Genomic DNA, 21,602 nt, shown 5'->3' with positions numbered 1-21,602 from the left:
AAAATAAGAGTGAATATTGATTGCAGGTTTGCAAAAATCAGCTTCTGCACTGAGGTGAAATCATCAACATATTGTCCATCAAATGTGTTTTTTTTGTACCTTGTGAGGTGGAACAGTCCAGAGAAAGTGAACAGTAATAATCTGAAGCTGTAGGCAACATCACCATCTGTGTGTTATTTTTTGTGTTTGGTCACAGCAGCCAAAGTGGCTAAAACTCTCTCTTTCTCAAATTCAGAGATCCCTGTTGGGCAGCAGCAGCTGTTCAGAGCTGTTTTAAAGCTTTTATAACTAGCAGATCTGAAATGCTCCTAAAAAATCTGTCCAAATCTCCACATTGCCCATTCACTACAGTCTAGCAGAGTGTTGTTTCTTCCACGTTATTACTTATCAGGTTTCCAGGATGTAAGATTTAGGTGATGAGACACTGAGGGCCCTATTTTAACGATCTGAAGCGCAAGTGTCAAAGCGCGAAGCGCAAGTAACTTTGTGGGCGGGTCTCGGCGCTGTTGCTATTTTCCCGGCGGGATAAATGGCTCTTGCGCCCGGCGCAAATCTAAAATGGGTTGGTCTGAAGTAGCTTCATTATTCATAGGTGTGGTTTGGGCCTAACGTGAAATAAACCAATCAGAGCGTCATCCAACATTCCCTTTAAAAGCAGGTGCGCAAGTTCCATTATGGATTGCTATTATTATGGCGTATTTACCAGGCGCAAAAATATGAGCACGCTCAACTCAACTGGTAAGTTGAAGACTAAGGTTTTTAATGTACTTACATTATGGTAAAGGTGATTTCACAGTCTTTTTTTTCAGTCTTTCAGTTTTTTCAGTTTTTCAGTCGAATTTTTTTCCTGGTTCTTGATGGACAAACCAATTTGTCAGATGTCCTTATATACATATATGTCTTGCCACTATTGGACAAAAAGGTCTGATCCTTAATTACTACAATTAGCATGAATAATTTGTAAGCTAGATTTATGCCTATTTTTTCACATCTTCGTGGCACACCACAATGAATTCCGTCATCTCATGTGTTAATATTTTTTTAGTGTAACAATTTATGATTTGCAAAAATAACTGTTACATCTGTGTAGATTACATGAGCAAAGTGTATGCGCGTTGTGCACGCTTTACATTATGGTCAAGCATGCGCCCTTAAAATAGCATTATGAACAACGCGCAACGCGCCACTGACTTTAGACTAGGTTTTTTCTGGTCAGTGGCGCAATTGTTTAATGGAACAGCAAAATAGCACCAGGGATTGTTTGCGCCGGAACACGCCTCCTTTTTTGCGCTGAACCGCCCAGGGAGCGCAAGTTCATTCACTAGTTTAGCGACGTGCTTCTGTGGAGGGAAAAGCGCGCTCTGCGCGGGTGCAAAATAGGAATGACACATGCGTCGGTGTACAAAGTCAATTGCGCTGGGTGCAAGATAGGGCCCTGAGAGGGATGCTTAATATCAATTATAAAATGGTCTGATCTGGTCCTTGATTCTGATTGGCTGAGAGGAGTTCTAAGCCGTTATAAAATACCCCTATATATAATGGCAGCACAAAGCCTAAATATCATTTTATTTACATTAATTTATTAAACCTGGCTAAGCATGTGGAATAACCGTTTTATAAAAGTAATGTGGCTTTATATTTCTTGCGCCTCTCGTATGTTTTCATAATTTGCAGCGAATGAGCGTTGCCTCTGAATCAACATTTTTAAAGCATTTAAGGTTTTGAGTTTCTGTAAACTTGCTCTTTGAAGCAATGCAACACTTTGTATATACAATAGGCAGCCACACATGTAGCAATGTTAATATCTTATATTTAAACTATTCATAGTGTTGTACAGTAAAAATCTGTTAGACTGTAACTTTAACACATACAGTGAACAAAAATGAATTAAAAAAACAATACATTTTATTGTACTGTAAAGCGATGTATCTTTATTAATGCAAACATGAAAATCACTATATATATCCCTGATATATTGAACAATAAGTGTACTTTAACTGAAAAAATACAGCTATAGTTGTTTTCGTTAAAACTATAATCACCTTAAATTGTGTCTGGTCTCATTTGAAGAACATCAGGCAATTATCAATGAAAAGTCCCAACTGTAAGGAACTATGATATGTATTATTTTTCTGTATTATTTGCATTAACAGAAAGGCTCATATTGAGATCTACAAGCATGAATAAATTAATAGAATTTTAATGGTGAGATTTTTTGGTTTCTTTAATGTTCAAATACTTTACCATTCTAATTTTCATGTAAGCAGGTCATGCTTTAAGAATGTCAATGGTATGTCAACTTCCTGAAAAGTGAAAAAACACTGGGGCTCTGCTTTCAGTATGCCTCAGGAAACCTGTTTGTGGCACCATTCTTATTTTTGCAATTAACCCTTCGCAAAACCCCGCCCGCCTTCGTTTCTGTTGCTATGTCTGACAAGCTTTCGGTATCAACCATGTGCTCCCAGTGTAAATGTGTGCACTCCCTGGGGAAATAGTGAATTATTTAATAATGACACGCTGATTTCAGATAGAAAGGACAGCAATTTGTATTCGAGGGATACATTCAGGATTTGAGATAACTGTAACAATAAATATACCTATATTTGCCTCCACACCAGCAGAAGATAACGTTAAGGTAATTCTAAAATCGGCTAACTCTGTCACACAAATGGATGTAAAGCTAACCTAAGTGTGGTTAAGTAAGTGTTTATATTTACTCCGAAATTTGTTGTAATGAAAACTTTAGAGAGAGAGTAACTTCGGGCAGAGTTTTGGTCGGTCCTGATTCTTCTTTGTGAAATCAAAAGTTTTGAATATAAGTTCATTATAGAAAAGAAAAACTGTTCATGAATGTCTTAATCTTTATTTATTTTATATCCAACAAACACAGTACAGCTGTTGCTTTACGACTTCATTGTCTTTCCCTAAAAATGTCACTGCAAGGCTGAAGTGTGTTCATCACATTACAGGGACGCAAAGCATATCGCTCCGGCTTGCTCATACATGAAAGTAATGTATCAATAAGTAATACATTCCACCTTAAAACACCACTTCCCAAATGCTTCAGTCTGTAATTCGTACACAAATGATTCCAACAATATCGTCAAATCCAATATCTTGTTTCTGTAGACCTTGGTATGTGGTGATGTGAACTACATTATTCTCCTTCATTTAAAATGTATAACTTCATTGTAGTTTATGGTTAAAGTGTGAACGTCCATTAAAGATTGGTATATATCTCTCGGTTTACTATTACAATATTTAAAAAGCAATTTTTTATCACCAAAGCTCTACTACGCCATGCTTGTTTGACTGGTTTGTTTGTCAGACAAAATCCGTAATGATTGGTCAGATCACCTGTCAATCAAAATGCTTGCGATGGGTCAGTTCCACTGGGTGCGGCCAATGACGCAGGAATGACATGCTTCACATTTTAGCACAGCAATGATTTTTACTTGTGATTAGTTCACATGAATTAGCAACTGAGCTCAAAAGGGCAAAACGAGCAAGTGAGGCGTGGTGTAATTGTGAGTCAGAGATGATGGAAAATGGCACGGTTAGCATGTGCAAGGACGGACACGACGGCGGACGGTCACGTGGGTCCCACAGCATCATGATGGGTTGCTTTGATGAGAAGAGAGGACATCCCTCCTGCCTCGCTACAAATCCATCAGTCACTCTGTTCATGAACCACACCTTCACTCTGCAGCTCATTTCACACCATCATCACTTCATCTCAAGACGGTGGAATTCAGATATCTTTCTGACTGAGAGCAAAGTAGCTTTCGATATTAGAATTTGAGTCTCTTAAAGTCAGAATGCTTTGGATGGCTTCACACTTATTAGAAAGAATACATCTTTCCCAAGTATGAGAGTAACATCTGTGTTATATCACTTAAATTTAAAAACCAAGTCCTCACTCGAGGATAGATTAAAGATGATTGTCTTTATCTACAGTATGCTAATTTCCCCTTGGTTTTTCCTTTAGGTAAAGTGAGGCGATGTTTTAAAGTGACTGGTTTTCAAATGAGAGACGTGGGAGTTCCAGAAAGACAGTGGGTTTTGGTTCATGCCAACTAGCTATAGTGGGTACCACTTCAGCTAGATATATAAATGTCAAGAACAATTTTGCAACATTTTCTAAGAAATACATTTTTACATTTGCAGCTTGTTAATATACAGTGTTATCCAATTTCAACAGGTCCCCCCCATGCTGTCTAACCAAAAAGACAAGGTAAACCTTTGGTGGTTATGTTTGGGTAAAATTCTACTATTATTTTGTATTTAGCATATTAGCTAAGTGAGGCAATCTGTAACGTTCGCCTGCTCTGTGAGAAACCTAAAATTTTGGGTTATATTACATAGTTCGAAGTCAAAATATATTGTAACAGCTTATAATGTAATAACACCACATAATGTAATAAATATAATGTTATTAATGCAAAAAAATGTCTAATATAATAATTTTCTCAATGAAATAAAATTGTGTGCTCGTAATGCAATAATTTTTATAATGTAATGACAATTTTGTACAAGATGTTAAAATGTATTACGTAATGAACCCACTGTAGCATAAAAATGTGTACCTTAAAGCTCCTGAAAGCTCAATATATTATCATTATATAAGCTTACCACTGTAGATCACGTTAAGGAGAAAGTTTTGAACACAGGTTTCTTTATATACTTCCTTAAAAAACGAGTTTTGTATATCTTTAGAACAAGAAAGTCATGCAACAATCAGATACACTTTGGCCTATGTGTCGCTGAATTTACACACCCTGCACAGGCTGTGTGTTTATGGTATGCCAACACTTTATAAAAACTGTATTAGAATCCTAAGACTAATTCATTCCATTGCAGACCCTCATGTTTTTTGTAAATGCTGTTAACATCAAACTAACCTTATTAAACCAGGCATCTTCAGACAGCACACTGACTAGTCGATTTTTGCACATTCCTAAAGCGGGCTATCCGGTGGCGTGACCATTGGGTGTTAATTATCACATGGGTGGATAAAAGCAAACTTTTTACGGGTGTTGTTGGAATTGACTGTAGAGAGGTTCAAACTGCTCTGCAGGAAAGCAGCTTGTATTGTAGAGAGGTGTGGAGTAAATCCATAAAGCTTCTACCCTGTGGTGCGGAGTAGTAACAGTCTTTGAAAGCGAGTGTGAATGTGTTACAGAAAGCTGTGATAGACAGTTTCTGAAGACGTCTCTTCTAGACAGATGGACGTTAGTGAGGGCTTCCAGACCGACCCCTACAGCGTCTCCTCCTTCATCCAGATGGAGTGTCGGCCCTGGCCATAAGCTGTGCCGAGCAGAGCTCTCATTTAGGGGCAGATGCTCATATACTACACAGCCGAGACCCCAGGCAATCTCTCAACATAAATGATCCAGAAAATTGACTGAAAACGCATCCCCCCATCCACCCCCTTCCACCTACTCGCACCTGGTTCCATCTTTGAGTAACGCTCACATAATACACACAGTGCGCTCACACACACAAGACCTTTAGAAGAGGTGATTGTTTACGCTGTTCTTTTGCTTTGGTGCAGATCTTAGCCAGACTTGCTGTTAACCAACAACTCAATGCTGGTTGACCAAGAAGGTCTAGTTAGTTATAAGAAGCCTTTATTTCGGCCAGCGATCACCATCAAAAACACAACATACGCTGGTGCTTGAAAGTGAAATGATTCACACACTGGCAGAACTGAGAGGCTGAAATTGAAGCCAGCACACATTTAACATCCATTTAGCGTTTTACAATGTTTGCAGCTCCAGGGTTTTGCTTAAATCATCCTCATTCATCTTTATACAAATATATATTACAATTTGATCGTTGGTAACTTGATCGTGCCAGAGACTGGGCCTTTCTCCCACAAGACACTTCTTTAATTCTGTTACGGACAGAGACAAAGTGCACGGTTCCAACCAAGAGGTTCAGTGGAGTTGATTTAAAAAAGGTCTGAGGGGGTGTGAAGGAGAAATCCTCAGAAGAGAGTTATTAAAGTCCCTGCATTTCTCTGTAACATCAGTCAGACGAGTCACCACCTCACTGCCTCAAAGACACAATCTTACCTCTCCGCCTCGCTCCTGACCTGAGCATCAGTCTTAAGGCTCTTAACTCTTCTTCTGCTCTGCTTGCCAAGCTGAGGATATCCTCACTAGAGCTATGAATCTCGCTGGGTGAAACTTCCCCGTCTATCATCTCCTACTGAGAATCACTCAACCACAGCAGCCATCAATTCCTCTGCAAGCGTCCCCTGCAGCCAGACACCCATTCAATTTGCTGGCCTGAAAATCCTGCCTGCAACTGCTCTTAAACACTGAGCTCCTAGCTCATTCAGAAAAACAAACACGCATGCAGCAAGACAAACAGACAGATTAAATGAGAAGGGAAGAAAGTGAAGGGTTACGCACGCTGACGATCCTTTCCGAGGTGCCTGCGCGGGAGATGGTGGTTCCGTTGAGTCCCACCAGTGAGGGCAACGTCTGGGACATCCAGTTAGTGACCATGGCCATGGTGCTGAGCACCGCGCCAATCTTCAGGAGCGGAACGCTCATGTCGTCCCCCCGGCCGACCGCCTGGCCCTAGTGCCCCCCCACACTCCCTTGCACCGGGGACCAGATGCAGCACGCGAGAACGGACACGGACCTGATGCGCCCTCCTCCTCCAGCGAACGGCCGCACGTGCACACTGGGAATCTCAAAACCGGCTCACACCCGCCAGCTGCTCGGATCCAACGGCATCACAGCAGTGCACGACGCGCACACTTTTCTTCAGCCTGGGAGCAACTGGCAATGTTCACCCTCCCTCGCTCTCTCTCTCCACTTGCTCTTTCAAGATGCAGCCCTGCGCATTGGCTGCCGCTCTATCTCTCTCTTTATTTCTCGCTCTTCCTCCTCCCCGCCCCTGCCTCTCTCCAGTCTCGTTCCACATCCATTCCTTCGTCTTCCTCTCCTCTGGCTCCCCCGTGCCACTTCTCTCTGGCAAGCACAAAAAAATCAGAGGAAGGGTAGACACTGAATCCCAGATCTTCGTGGAACAATCGGCTGTTTGAAGCAGTAGCTGTTTGAAGGGTCTGTCTTTCCTCACAACTGCACAGAGGCGGCTAAATTGGGATCTCTCTCTCTCTCCATGTGTGCGTGTTTGTTTATGTGTGCGTGAGGAAGAAGAGCTGTGCTCCCGGAGTGTTTAATGAGGAAGACGATGAGGCGTTCCAGTCGGCAGCTTCCCCGACAGCTCATCAATCCCATGTGCATGTGACACTTCCTTAATCAAAACATAATGGGAAATCTGAATGCAGACAAGCACAGGACTGGTGCTCGGCACTAACCAGAGCTGACTGCAGTCCATCAGCAGCTCAGCCATGCAGGCCACTTTCTCTCTTTCCCATCATCTTCACCCCGAAGCGATATAAGTCACATTATTAAAGAGATGAATCGAGTGGAAGACGTTTCGCATCTCCAGCAACAGAATATGGGAGAACTGTGTCATTTTAAGTTTTTTTGTTTGTAAATAAGCAGTCCTGTTGTGTCTGCACAGGTTCTTTAGCTCACAACTGGTGTTTTCACTCAGTGTTTAGACAGGCTGAAAGTGATTTGAGATTGTCATAGCTACCATAACGATTGATCAAAAGTGACATCTGTCCCAGACCCTTTGAGGTCTCAGATCGCCTGATGCATGTCACCTTAATCTTCCTGATCCAGCACAACACTGCCATCATGTGTTTGTATGCGAGTAATGCAACTCTGTTAAAATATCCCAGTACTTGTATTTTAAAATACTTTTCTTCCATTAATGCCATTTTTAAATTGGTTACCACAAAAAGTGTAAGCAGCATAGCTCGGCTCTTTCAACATGGCTGTTTTTTGTATATTAACATCTGGAAATCCATTGTAGTCCTCAGCTGGCTTAGATCCGTCAGGAGGTACACAAACTGTTCTCTAGGTAGCTGTTTTCAAGCCAATCACCTGAGCCACTATATTTTAATTCCTCTGGAATTTCAAGGAATTTATTTTATAAATATGCAAATTGGTTGACATCAAAAACAGAGTATATAGTAGGGTTTACAATCTTCAGACTGTAACAGGCAAACATCTATTTTACGGTAATGTAATGGTATGGTATAATAATGCTAAATATAATGAAAGTTCCTATTTTGAGCATAGTTCTAAACAACTATGTTGATTCCTTGGTGTAGGACTATCTGTTTTATAGATGGGCTAGCGTTTTAGGCTTTGAAAATATTTTTTTTATCTAGCGCTGTTTAACCACAGAAATTAGCACAATTACAACACAATAAAATGCAAACACTAAAATAGATTGTCAAAAGATCAATCTGAGATCGTTGATCAAACCGTTTTTTTCCAGAGGCCAGAATGAAAGCGAAGTGTGAGAAACAACCTAAAATATAATTTATATATAAAAAAGTAAAAAAAACATATTTTAAAAAAAGAATCATGTAATTTAGTTTAAAAAATCAAACAAACCTCAAATAAATGACTTAAAAAGTAACACATATAACATATCATCTACACAATAAATCATAGAGGCGAAAAAGCACAACACTCATTAATTTGAAGGACCCTGATTATTGTATCTCTCTGTTGTTGCTTTTGAAGCAAATGAGTCATTATCATCCATCTGATTCATGTATTTTCACACTGTTTTCACCAGGGTGTGTGAAAACAGATTTTAAACAATACAGAGATGCTAACAGTTCATCTGAAGCACCTTTGGAAATGGAATAATTTGAGTCTCCAGACTGTTAAATGTATTTAGCACTTATCAGTATCCTCACTGGCACAACAGGCCTTCTTTAGATAGACTCATTAAATGGAGACTGAGAATTGATTTTGGAATCGGAGGACTTCGCGTTCTTTAATCATGTAAGTAAAACACAAAAGTCCTTCTAGGTATTGAATACATTTTAAAATGATTGTTTGTGGTAATGAGGTTTTGCATTTTAAAGTAGCTTGATCTGTTCTAAGCCGCTTGGCAGGTCATTTCTACAGATGACCACTAGATGGTGCTGCTGTCCAACAATTAGCAACCTGCTGTAGTGCTATGTCAATACTGCAGCACATATAAAGATGTTGTGATTGATGGGGTAAAATAATCAAAATAATAACAGACGCATTCCGACAAATCCAAATCATGATTTTGATTAGACTGGGACTGAATATGGAGGTTCGTGGCTAATGTCTTACATGCTGCAGCCGGCTTGCCACTGCAATTTCTCTCCTCCTGCCCTCCGGGCCTCTCATTCTGCTATTTCTGTCCGAGACATTCACGTCCTCATTAATGATCTTACTCATATTCTTGCACGCTAACACCGACACGCACATACACAGGCAAGCAATGCAAGCAGATGTGTGCAGACATACACACGTTCCTTTGCAAAGGTACTCTGTGGTACACATCTACTCAAAATAACATTGTAGTCTTTGCCTTCAGGGATCCTGGTTTAAAGGGCATTTTTAATCAGTTCACACTGTTTAAATTAACCTTAGCTGCAAAGCGCAACGCCTGTGTTCACCTGCAGATGGCAGTAAAGATCTAGCGTGGTTCCTAAACGTACCCAAAACCTTTTCCAAGGACACTCCTAAACTATTCAAGAACCTGTACCATAATAAATGCACCTGCTGGACGCTTCTTTAAACGCGAGACATCCAAGGCCACATACGCTGCCTTCTAAGCGTTTTACATCACCTGCTCTTGCACGCAGCGTTTGTCAAATATCACATTAAATATTCAGCGTTCTGTCAGTTTGCAAACTGCGCATACAAAAGCCGTTGTTTTCTAAACCAACAAGCCCTGAATAAACCCATTTTCATAGCATCACGCAACATTTCATGTTGACACATACATAGCTCATATAAATGTCGGTCAGGTTTATACTGCAGCTGTTGCATACAGATAAGTACGGATAGAAAGCGCTTTGGTCATTTGGGATTTGAACAACAGGGGTCCCCGAGAGCCTGTGCCACACAGCGACCACCCTGAACAACAAACGGTCGTCTCGGTTCTTACTGCCAGCACTTAACTCCTGCACAAACCACGCTAAATAATGCAACCCGCCACTGCCGGCGCTGGGTCCTGCTGCGTAACGACACCCTGAACACATCCACTCCCTTTATGTGTTCTGAGAAACATTAGAGCTGTGATGCAGGCTGGTTACGCATTTACTCATGTGCTGCTAACCTGCAGTGACAGTGGCGCGTGAGGGATGACGGATGCCATTAGCTGCTTTGACCTGTCTCCCTGTTTTATGCTCATGTTACCTTTCTCATGATAAATATGTCTAAACTGGCAGCATTATTCAGCTGCTGCTCAGTGGGGAACAGGCTGTTATGTGAGATGAAGCACTTTGGTTCCAGAGGTTTGGAGTTTTGATGCTGTGGGGTAGCTTTTGTAAATGTATTTTATGAGTGATGTGACTATAAGCTAAAAATGAACCTGTATGCTCTGTTGCTTTTTCTGTTTCCAAATTATTTCTGTAAAATTGCTGATCGACTAAAAATGTATGGTGAGCACATCTGAGGATCCCCAGAAAGGATGGAAACTAGAGATGTACCGATACTAAATTTCCGATTGCCGATTATTCAGTGATATCGGCTGATACTGATTCTGAAGATTAAATCCACATTTCTTAACTTTCTGAATCTTATTAATTCATGTAATGACTGTTTATATTGAACATCAAACTGTCAATGTTTCTAAACATTTTCTATATACGGAGCACACATAAATTTCATTTTTTGATTGACAAGATATATCAGCCCTGATTATTGGCTGTTTTTAAACTATTGATTGATAGCCTTTGAAAAATAGCTCTTATCGCCCAATAAGGTTTATTGGCCAATATATCGGTGCATATCTATATTTAAAAAAAACACTGTAAAAGTACATTGACAACATGTGCTTTTTTGTATAGATTGTTATAAAGCAACAACATAAACAAATGTTACTGCGCATACGCGCGTTCGTGGATGGAACTAAACTTCCTCAAATAATAGAGTGCCTGTAGATTATATCTGATAACAAGCAATGAAGTGGAGAAGAACCTTTACTTGCCTTTAGACTGCGATACCAAGTTCAACCGCTAGATATCAATGTACCATTCGGTTTCTTTAAATGCCACAAAGATACACAACGCATTCAACAAATTGTTTTATAAAATAAATAAACACACAACAAAATTAAATAAAATAGTTTTTTAAAACAATTATTATGAAATCAAATAATAATATAAATGAATATAAACACAAATTAAATAAAATATGAATAGTTGTATTATCAAACACTTGCCACACTGATAAACAAATACAGACCGGAAGGTAACGGCAGTCCTGGTGCACAATGAAACGGACCACATTGAAGCTTTACTATTACCTCTGTTTTTTTTACTATGGACATGGAAAATCAAGTTGAACGCATTGCTGGAAGCTGTATTCCACACAAATGTTCGCAAATGTAGAAAGTGATCAAAAATTTAAGGCATGCCTAATTTAAATATCCGGAAAACAGTAGACATACCGCAAAAAAAACACAATTTACAGCAGAAATTACTTCTGACATCTGGACTGCATTTTCAAAGCGCACGTACCCAAACTCACACATGCACGCTGCATTTCAAGCAGAACCCAGCAGCGGAGCAGTTTACTTTCCTCACATCCTCTGCCAATACAGTTCAACACTGCTGTTGTGCAGGGATAGAGAGCAGTGGCTACAGCATTGTGCCGCTCTGTTCTATTTGCAACTGGTCCTGCTGTATGTCACGATGAGTCAGTAGACATGGAGAAAATGAGATCTTTAAACCGGAGCTCTAGCGTGCCAGCCAAATCCCTTACTGTCTCTCTAGGTGAGAAGACGACAGCCTTGCCTCCCATTGAGTTAATGATGCCGCGCACATTCATCTCACAACCGATTACAATGATCACCGTTCGCATTCTCCGCGCCTCAATGACCCAATTACACCCACAGCCACAGAGATTAATTCCGCGAATAACATTCAACGCGAACACAGACTCGACACGCTGACCCTTCCCAATGATCTGAACTAACCGTACATTCGTTCCGTGCTGGGAACGGGAAAAAATCTCTTCCGTTCTTGTAATTTGACTAATTGCTGATGGAAAATTGGGCGTCTTAAGCATGGGCGAGGGGACTGTTAATTGGGGCAACCCTGCAAGGTGATGTGTGCTGTCTGAACGCCCATCCGGCTAGTTTGGGGTTCGGTCTTGACAATGTCTTTGGTAAATGCCTTAAATTATCTAAAAATAGAGCTATTTTTTCAATGGACAATTATTATTTTCTGTCTTAAGGCTTTCCAGGCTCATGGAAACAATTGTCGATATTAAAATGTCTGGTGTAGTAACTAATCATAGACTTTGGAATAGTCAATTCTGTGTTTCAAATGTACAAACAAACAAATATTAGTAAATGTAGCTCTTCAAAAACCCTTCTTATGGTCCCCAAATAGATGTCCTACTACCTATAAAAACTTTGCAACTACATGCCATTTTATTCCATTAAGCCCAACAAAATAGTCTACTAAAATGCCAATGAGAGTAAGTTGTCACGTAGTTGCAAAGTTACTTAGATTGTTTAAATTGGACTTATAAAAATGTAGTAGATTTAAAGCATTATAATGCACCTTTTAATGCATTGTAATGTCTTATTAATCATTTTTATTACAGTTAATACATTATAACACTTAGCAAATCATTGTTACACTAAACATTTAAATTGGTTATAATTCATTACAACTACATATAATACATTACAACACACATTATGAAGAATTATAATGCATTTTACCTTTAATAACTCTTTATAATGCAGTTTACATAGAGGCTTTAAGTAAAGTGTTACCAAATTTTTTAACCTAAATAAAATAAAGAAACTGATACTCTCAGGAGCACATAGGCAAACGCAAATCTGTGATTTCTCCATTTAAACCCAGAAATACCCAAAGCTTTCATTTTGAAAAATGAAAAATCTGAACCTTTCACTCTAGTTATGATGATAATATCAATTGTTATGAAAAATGTTGCATGCCAAATGCAAAACAATGCATTATGCAAAATAGAAGCGCTTCCAGAAATTACCCCAGACTGCAAATAATAAATAATGAGAAACAACATTAGTAAAGTAAACCTGTGGTTTGTGGTGTCAATCTTCCTCTTTTACCTACCCACAGGCTTCACAAGTTGTTCGTTTTGAATCTTTACGTACATGCTTGTACACTTTGGTTATATTGTTAAACTATATACCCACCAAGGACAAAGCACTGAAGAGCTATATCCAATGCTGTGTAACACATGGCACATGTGCTAGGAAGACTCTGAATAAGTGTTATGACCCAGTGGGGTCAAAGTCATTTTTATGTGCTTTTCAATGAACTGCTTCTGTTTCAGCATTAACCAAGAATATGTCGCTAATGGAACACAGAAGATTGCTATCAGTAAACAGCAGTCGCTAAGTTTCTAAAAGGTTTCTGAGAATCCTGAGTATTTAAGTATTGTGTTTGTGTAAATGCATGTTTTCAACAGTTCAGTTTAGCTTTAATGAAGTGTTTTGTAATAAAAACAAGCCGAAAAAGCAATAAATGAGAGCGTTCACAGTCAATGGATGTATCTTTTCTTAAACCAAAGATCAGGATTTGTTCAGATGGAATTGTGCTGATCCTCAGGGCCTTCACAACAGATTTGTCTTCCGCAAGCATTTTCCTGAGGTAGAGGTAGGCAGAGATGTCAGAAATAATTAAACGACGAAGATCTGTGAGGGTGTTTCGAATAAGTTATTGTTCTGCTTGCTGCTAGACCTGGCGAAGAAGATTTTTTATTAAAACCGAGCAATTAGGTGTCACTGCTCCTTTGAGAATACTGCTAAGGCAAGTCTAGATGTTTTTATGAGTTAAATAGTCATCCAGAAAAGTAACAGACTAGTAAGACAGGTCATTGTTAGGTCTGTTTAAATGACTCATTGGATGACGTGCAGCATCTGTGCTCTTTGCTGTATGGACGCTGCTTTGATGGAAAGGGTGTGGGTGGTGGAAATGTCAGTGTGCTTGATGATGATGGTGATGATGTGGGTTTGAGAAATGTAAATGTGCAACTAGAGGATTGATCCGGTTTGCATTTTCTTAAATGGTGCAAAACGTTGTATTGCACTTGATTTTTTTCAGCGTCTAGCTGACCTTTGATTTGTTGTGGATGCTTTGCATATGTCTTGACTTGTATGTGGACATTTTAATTGAACCCAAAAATGACCTTTAAGTTGTTCTAACCCAATATGACATACTGGAGCTAAATGTATGTCTAGCCATTGTAGAAGAATAGTTACTTGGCTTAACTTAAATGAGACAGTTACACAACTTATTCAACAAATTGTTAATTTAATAAAATTAATATACAATTTAATTCAACAAAATTGTTTATTTAATTTAATTGTTTAATTATTATATGAAGAAATATTATTATAAGTTAATACACATTAAATAAAATAATGTTAGCCACTAGCCAGACCGATCAACAAACACAGACCGTAATTAAACTTCTGGCATGAGTGTGTGTCCGATGAAACTAGGGCTTCAACTAACGATTATGTTGATATTCGATTAGTTGGATAAAAATGTATATACATATTTTGCTTATAATAACTAAATCAGAGATGAGAAAATATACACAACTGAACTCATTTGCCTTCTCCCAAAATGTTGTGAATGTCTCCATAATTAACACACCTGGTGAGTTGTTTCAGATGTGTCATATTAGAAGCAACTGACAATGGTCTCCCAAAGGTGGGAGCGAGGGGAGGGTCAGCCAAGGAATTATACTTTTTTTGTGCCAAGAAAAGTGTGATATTTGTCATTCAAATGTAGTGAAGTACTGTAAACAGAAAAAATAAATGGGGTATTAAGCCTATTATTTACCTTGCAAAGTGCAAAAACCACAAATTGGATTTTACTAATATAATATTTTATTATGTAATTTACATCTCTCCCCTTTAAACTTTAAAGCTTGAAAAGATGCATGCAAAACACGTCTGATTTTAAAACTGCGCACCTCACGCTGCATGGAGAGACATGTCTGACTTTAAAACTGCGCAGCTAATGCTGCACGGGGAGACACTTAAACGGTAATTTTGAAAGGGAAATAGATTTGCTTGATATATAACTGCGCAGCTCGCAAGTGACGTCACAGACCAACGAATCGATAATGAAATTCAAGAATTTCATTATCGATTATTATCGATTTTATCGATTAGTTGTTGCAGCCCTAGATGAAACATCTATACAGTAAATACCTACATTGCTTTAGTTTCACTTTTGTGTACAGTTTTACACAAATACATCTGGATGTATACTAATTGGCATTTTTGATCATATTTCATTTCGAGTACAAGTACTCGATTAATTGGGGACGGGGCGTTTACCACATGGTGACAATGAAAATATTTGAATTACAACACTGATATGAAAATTGATGTTGGTAAAACTATGAAAAGATCTTTTTGCTTTTGCCACGTTGCATTGCGCATGCGGTGTGTAAGATAATAACGAATCAAACTTTTAGTAGATTTGTATATTTTGTACGCAGCTTGGCGCTACACATTTTACACTTGAATATATTTTCGTCAAGTTTGTCACAAAATGCCAGCATAACCAATCCAACTGAGAGAAAATAATTTTATTAGAAAATTGCATTTATAGACCCAAACGATCATCCGTTTTATCATCGCTGTCGCGTCCAAGTACTCGTGTCCATCCCTAAATACTAAGACAAAAAAAAGTGAAGTTGTGATCTTGACTAGTGGCAGAAATAATGCAGACAATAATACACACTGCTCATACTAATAACTCTAGTAAACATTTAATTTATAGTTATTTGATAAACATATTTGATAATAATATGTATCATGTATAATGCCTCGTTAGGACCATTTCTGGGTAATTAAGCGAATTTATTAAAACAGGCTTTTAGAAATCAATTCAAATTCGAACTGTTCTCATTGGCTCAACCTATGATAAAGTCGTCCTGGTTGTCAATGTTTACACCCCGGCCGTAAAGCATTTAGAGAAAGACGAGAGAACAGTCAAATCAAAAACCACCTCAAGTACTGAAAGCTTTTTTAAAGCTCTTTCCACTGCACCTGGGACCTGTTTTTATGACGAATGCTCTTACTTCTATTAACAGGTTGTCATTGTCTTGAAATACATCAAGCCATGTGTTGATTCTGTCATTCTCTCCAAAAAAATCACTGTGCACCCCAATAATACACCATGGGCGACAGAGAAACTGATACTCTCAAAAAAGAAAGAATGAAACAAAAACTCTTGCTCCTGTGAAACCATGTATCATGGAAAAAACACCAGGCCTATATAAGTCACATAATCAAGATAGATCAGAAACACGGCAGGCTAACTTCAGGGCAACTAAATGTAATCAAAACCATGGCTGCTGTGAACAAACTCACCCATAGAAGTCATGTGACACCTAAGGGAGTTCAACTCGATTCCTTTCTGACCAGTGAACTCAATTCTTTCACACCTGCTATAAGAGGGCTGACCTCCCCCATCATCCCCAGAAGCATTTTTTCACCAACTGCACTTGGTTTGACAAACTTATACTGAAAAGTCTGTTTGGCCTTCAAATATCAATCAATTATAGGCATAACCATAGAAATATTCATAAGCTACATCTGCAATGAGATGGAAATGGCATTGTGGGCATAGATTGTTTTTTGTCGCTTCACCCTAAAATGAATCCTAAAAGTGTTGGGGTGGTTCCTTCAAAGATACAAATTGTCATAATTTAATATGTCGCCTAAAACCCAAAAACCTGAACACAAGATATTTCAAGCAATGAGCAGGGATTTTGTTTCCATACGATGGAAGTCAATGTGGGTCAGTGTTGTTTGGTTACCAACGTTCTTCAAAATACCTTCTTTTGTTTTCTGCAGGACAAAGTCATACGGGTTTGGAACAGAATGAGGGTCACTAAATAATTAAATAATTCTCACTTTTGGGTGAACTATCACTTTAAGATGCTTGCACCCTCAGCAGACACTTTCAGCAACCTACAATGTACAGGTCCATGAATGCTAGAAAGCATGTGAGGTAGCAGCAATAAAATATCACAACGCTTTTAAATTCAGGCTGAACCTTCAGATGTGTAAGCAGCTTAAATCCACAAAGGCCCGGGATCAGATGGTGTATGCAGCAAAAATAACTTTGCTGAACAGCTACGCTATAAATTACAGCCCTCGCTGGACCAAAGCGTGAAAAACCTCCAGCATCATTTCCACACAAAGACAAGCCTCATTATCTCACTGACTATCTTGCCACTCTTATCTATTTAATCGTGAAGTTTCTGCAGGTTTATCTTTCTAAATGTTTTTTTATTTTGGCAAGCGCTCGCTTCATATCCACAGTTCATGCTCGGTAACTTTCCTCAGTTCATTTGCAAACAGCATTGTTTGTTTCCCCTTTGTACCTCGGTTCCTTTCCATTTCTGCCAGGAACTGCTTCCATATTATATCAGAGCCAAGAACGGCGCCAAAATCACCAGTGTGACCTCCAAAGCAATCTCTCATATTACTAGAAACAGGCAGTCGCAAAGACCTACTGCATTTTTAGCCACATCATTTCCCCCCAGGTCGAATTTATGTCGCCGCGAACGCATCTGCATGGCATTAGGTGCCCTACCAATCACTACAATTCCACAAATTTTACGCTGGAGGCTGTTCATCTGTATCCAGTGAGACGACGATCATCATTCCAAGTACCTTACCTACTTGAATATAAAATGTCATTATGATGACAAGTGAATATATGTGGTTCACGTTGTCTATTTTCTGTGTCACTAAAGCATTTTGTGTCCCTAATGTCAATTGCCTCTCGGCGATTAATAAAGTCACGTCATACAGTTCAGTATCTCATAATGCAACAACGGTTTGACTGCAGCTGGGTATATATCTTCAGAAATGACACCTTATGTGATCCAACATAATACTTTTTGATCACAGGTAAATAGCATTTTCTAGGCATACTGCTATATAGGGGAAGAGAAAAAATACAGGGGTCCATATGTTCTGTTTAAGTATGTCAGGATGAGTGGGAATACATTTGAAAAATGGGACAGAGACTCAAGCAGTCGTTAGATGAAAAACAGTGTAAAACATGATGACATCACGAGGGACATTTCTCATTTCAAAGCGTTTTCTCCTCACACCGTGAAGCTCCTTATGCTCCCAAATGCTTAGAAAGAACTCGATATTATAGCAACCAGATGTAAATTGCCACTATCGTGTGTTGTAGAAGAGAATAAGGTACATGTTTTTTGCTTCTTACGGCTTAAAGCTAGTGAGAGTTTGGCACAGAATGACCGTATTGGAACCAGCATATTCATTGTAGAGTGTTCATTAAAGCAGCACTAAAGAAACTAAAGACAAATCCAAGCAATTTACCAGTTTTTGTTTGTATTACGCTGCTGTGAGTGGGCATATGGCCATTTAGAGACCGAACAGCCTGTGGTGGTGTGTAAAAATAAGGGTCAATGCAGAAAGCGTTTTTCAAGCAAACGTGTTTTCCAGACGCAGCTTCTCCGCAGGTTATGGATGTGCATGTGCACTGTATATAATTTAATGAGGGGACCGCTATAATTACTCCAACAGCTACGCATGTATAAATCAGAACACATCCCCAGAAAAAAACAACTTAATGGGAATTATTCTTTGGGGGGGGGTAATTCTGCATTCAAGGCTTTTAGTGCAGTGTAGAGGAAACTTCTATAACTTCAAAATGAATAATGTGTCCAGAGGCTGCGGTGTTTAAACAGATTTGTGTGTTTAGTTTGGCATTTAGAGAACTATTTATGGCTTTCTTTTCTGGGAAATAATTTCCGGTTACAGTTTGACAAGCGTGTTGCGTTGGACAGAAAACTACAGTGAGTAATGAGAAATTGAAATGCATTAAGTTTAGGCATTGAAAAAAATATAACGTTGATAACTGAGGGTTTAGAAGCCGAGCATGTTTCTTCCTTCACTTCACTTGTAAAACTGATCCCACTACTACTGTAGAACTCTTGGTCCATGTCCCACTGGAGGCTTTCAGTAATTGTGTGTAGAGCCCATTGATCCGTTTCATGATTGAACAAATAAATGAATGGAGGAGGGAGTTCAGGGGGTAAATGAGCTGGCGAAACAAGGGGGCTGAATTTTATTGTAATGGAGAGGATAGATGGCGCGGTCATCAAAGCGTGACATGCAGGATTTTTGTTTGTCCTCTCTTGCTCAAGGACTTTGTGTCTGTGCGTTTCATTTGCTTGTGAGCATGCTAGTTGACTAGCAGGTTGTTCTGGATGGTGGTCTACCTAACAGCCATGGGCATGTCCCACAAGAGTGGAGGCGGGGCCTGTTTACTATATAATTAAATCAGTAAAATTCACTTGATGCACATCCAACTTGACATGGTACAGCTCACTAGGTTCTCGTTATGTATTTATGCCCATGAAACCTAAACTTAAAGATTTTAAGTATATTCAATATCAGCAACATAAGAAGATATATTTTAAACGCCACTAGGTACATCGTCTTTGAAAGATAAAAAGCTTTAATGCTTCACAAAACGATTCGAGAAAGCAATTGCTGATGAGATAGGGTTTCACCGTTTCTCCTGACACACAAGTTTGTTGCCGACATTTAACCACTTTCTTATTCTTGAGTTGTGTAGGCTACAGACTACGTATATTAAATATATTAAGAGGAACTTCAGCTAATTTAAAATCCGTCACAAAAAGAATACAGCGAGTTCACGACAATGTACGCTATAAAGCATCTAACCATGTCTAAAACATCTCTTTCTCTTGGCATTTTTCGTCTTGCAATGTCCATCTAGAGCCTTTAAATGCTGAGGATGGCAGGAAAGTCTCTCTGGCTCATTTCACTTCCCAGACAAGTTTAAATTAGTTTCAATTTAGATAACTACATCTCGATTGCCACTTGCATGGGTACAGGAATGGTTAAAAAAACTTCAGAGCATAGCCACATCTGTGACACTCGAACACCGTTTTGGAGATACTTTATCTTACTAATTTAGCAAAGAATGCAAAGATTATTATGTTCCAGGAGATTTGTAGCTATTCTCCATTACGATTGGATAACAACAACAACGACGACAAAGGATACTGTGATCACCAAAAATTTACTACAAAATAAACGTCCTATTATTTCATGTCAAGAATAAGATTTTTTGGGGGCGCCCACCACGCAGGAGTTGTACTTGGTTTGTAGATTGAATCTCAGTTTAGGGAAGTTATTGGTAAAAAAATTAAACACCAAATAAGCAATGCTTACTGAGTCAAGGCACAGGAGAACGGCTTTGAAATATTACAAAATTTAAGAGAGATCAACTGATACAATTTTAGTCAATGTTTGCTTTTTTTTTGACCATTGTCTGTATATTTGAATAAATCCCATAATCCTTGATATGCTGTAGAGACCTTACATTTAGTGTTTTGTGGATTTTGTACCACACTTATTCTGATGCTTTCAATCTAACCTGAGGGGGAACTGAATGGAAATATTGTAGGGTGAATTGCCCATATAATGGGACATTTATGTGACATATTGCACACCCAAAACCATCTTAAAACCCCAGGATTGATCACATGCCACTACTTTGGGCTTTGGGTAACCCTTAATTTTACTGCCATTCACGTATTTATGAGTTGAGGGGTTGTGAGCAGCAATTTCATATTTCTTGAATGGAAGGCAAATATTCCTGTGGCCTTTCATTGTATTCTGTGTGTTAGAGCTATACATTGGCTGTAGATCCGTGGCCCATAACAATGAGATCCTGGTTTTGCTTCTTACGCATGCTATCATATTACTAATCCATTCAGGATAGCACTGGGAATGTGAAATGATCCCTCCCTAAAGTGAAATTTCCCTTTATTAATACTTAACAATTCATTTTATTTTCCCTCATTAAGAGATGTCTGTTTTCAGCCCCTCTCACATTCTATGGTAATATTAAGTGTTGTGGAGGCGAGAGGCAGTGACGGGGTACATGTATTAACTGTGTTATTCTTATAAAGAGAATTAGGGTAATCTAGAACAATGTTACTCTCCGGTTTCTGTAATTTATTGCGAAGGATTCCACTTTATCACACTACCAGGTTCAATTATAGTAATTGCAAGTATTTCTGGGCTTTCTATCTTACTATTCCTCTGGGCTACTTTTGGATCTCTGCTGGACAGGGGGTAGGACTTTAGTTTTGTATAAGCGAGTATATAGACTTGCAAGAACGAGAAAGGTACAGTACACATTCTAAATATGATGCATTTCAGAGGAAGTCGGAGTTGGGCACATCCTAGTTTAAATGTCCTAGCCTATTTATTATTTGAATTTATGAATACAATTTGGTGTAATCAAAAGACACGTCTCCCTAAGGTCGGGGTTGATCGATCTACAGCAAGTTCAGAGGTCCCATTTCCAACTTTGAGTGCAGTTCTAGACTTTTATTTCTGTTTTTGAGGTGGAGAATACCCGAAATCCCAGTTGTCTATTGCAGAATTAAAATATATTCACA

The 21,602-nt window shown here is 38.8% G+C and overlaps 1 protein-coding gene across 2 annotated transcripts in view; it reads right to left on the bottom strand.

Moving 5' to 3' along the window:
* olfm2a (olfactomedin 2a) overlaps window positions 1–21,602 on the bottom strand; it is a 69,262-nt gene that overhangs the window by 26,231 nt on the left and 21,429 nt on the right. Inside the window, exon 1 of one of the 2 annotated variants that reach the window (XM_056752041.1) lies at window positions 6,420–6,848. The exons of the other annotated variant lie outside the window; for it this stretch is intronic. Within the exon in view, the coding sequence (XP_056608019.1) occupies window positions 6,420–6,563 (144 nt within the window). The 5' untranslated portion in view covers window positions 6,564–6,848. Of the gene's footprint in view, window positions 1–6,419; window positions 6,849–21,602 lie in introns of those variants that run through there. 2 annotated transcript variants of the gene reach the window in all.

The sequence above is a fragment of the Triplophysa dalaica genome, chromosome 7, assembly GCF_015846415.1.
Source record: "Triplophysa dalaica isolate WHDGS20190420 chromosome 7, ASM1584641v1, whole genome shotgun sequence".
Lineage (NCBI taxonomy): Eukaryota > Metazoa > Chordata > Actinopteri > Cypriniformes > Nemacheilidae > Triplophysa > Triplophysa dalaica.
This window is presented reverse-complemented; position numbering and strand designations above follow the sequence as displayed.